Here is a 745-nt window from a genome sequence, read left to right as displayed (position 1 = left end):
TTTAACGAAAACAAAAGAATGAACTCGCAATAACAAAAGTATTGGCGTTTCAGTCTATAAAAAAAAAAAAATACAAACAAAATGTAGAAGGGGGAGGAGGGGGGCCCCCCTGTATGCTGCTGGCTGGGTCTAGGGGGCCCCCAGGAGAAACAGATACACACGAGAGAGGCCCCTTGTTTTGTTTAGTGTTTGTTTGTAGCGTGCTTAGGGCAGCTGTAGCTGATGAGACAGTAGACAGCAGCAGCAGCAGCAGCAGCAGCAGCAGCTTTTAGTTTATACTACTCCTAGGGTACGGGTCAGAGGGGCCCCCTATTGGGGTGTATGCTGAGCTCGTTGCCAAAGAACTGCAGCAGCAGCAGCAGCAGCAGCAGCAACAGCAGCGATGCAGTAGGGGGTTTGGTGGCTGGGGAGGCTGAAAGGGGGTCTACGAGCCCCTGAAAAAGAGAAAAAGAATAAAAAAGTTTATTATATTATATTTAATTGAAGTGTGCAGAAGAGAGATAAAGAAAAAGTGCAGGTGAGCGAATGGCTCAGAGTGCGTCGAGACACCGTGTGGTCGCCGGCCTAGCTATCCATGTTTCTTTGTATGAATTTTTTTATTTTATTATTTTAATTTAATTTATTTATTTATATATATTAAAAAATAAAATTAATATTCATTAAAAACTACATATAAACACAGGCTGCAGCCCGCTGCTGCTCCGCCTCTATATAACACACACATCGACCGGGCGAGGCCACTGGT

At 44.3% G+C, this 745-nt stretch overlaps 1 protein-coding gene across 1 annotated transcript in view; it reads left to right on the top strand.

The window, feature by feature from the left end:
* Positions 1-745, top strand: part of EMH_0076610 (uncharacterized protein) — a gene marked incomplete at both ends in the record, with an annotated part of 3,514 nt that overhangs the window by 1,179 nt on the left and 1,590 nt on the right. Inside the window, one exon of the mRNA XM_013499740.1 lies at positions 289-387. Coding sequence (XP_013355194.1) covers positions 289-387 — 99 coding nt within the window. The remainder of the gene's footprint in view (positions 1-288; positions 388-745) is intronic.

The sequence above is a fragment of the Eimeria mitis genome, genomic scaffold, assembly GCF_000499745.2.
Source record: "Eimeria mitis Houghton genomic scaffold, Emh_scaff4619, whole genome shotgun sequence".
NCBI classification, from domain to species: domain Eukaryota; phylum Apicomplexa; class Conoidasida; order Eucoccidiorida; family Eimeriidae; genus Eimeria; species Eimeria mitis.
Note: the sequence above shows the minus strand (reverse complement) of the source record. Positions and strands in the feature narration are given on the sequence as shown.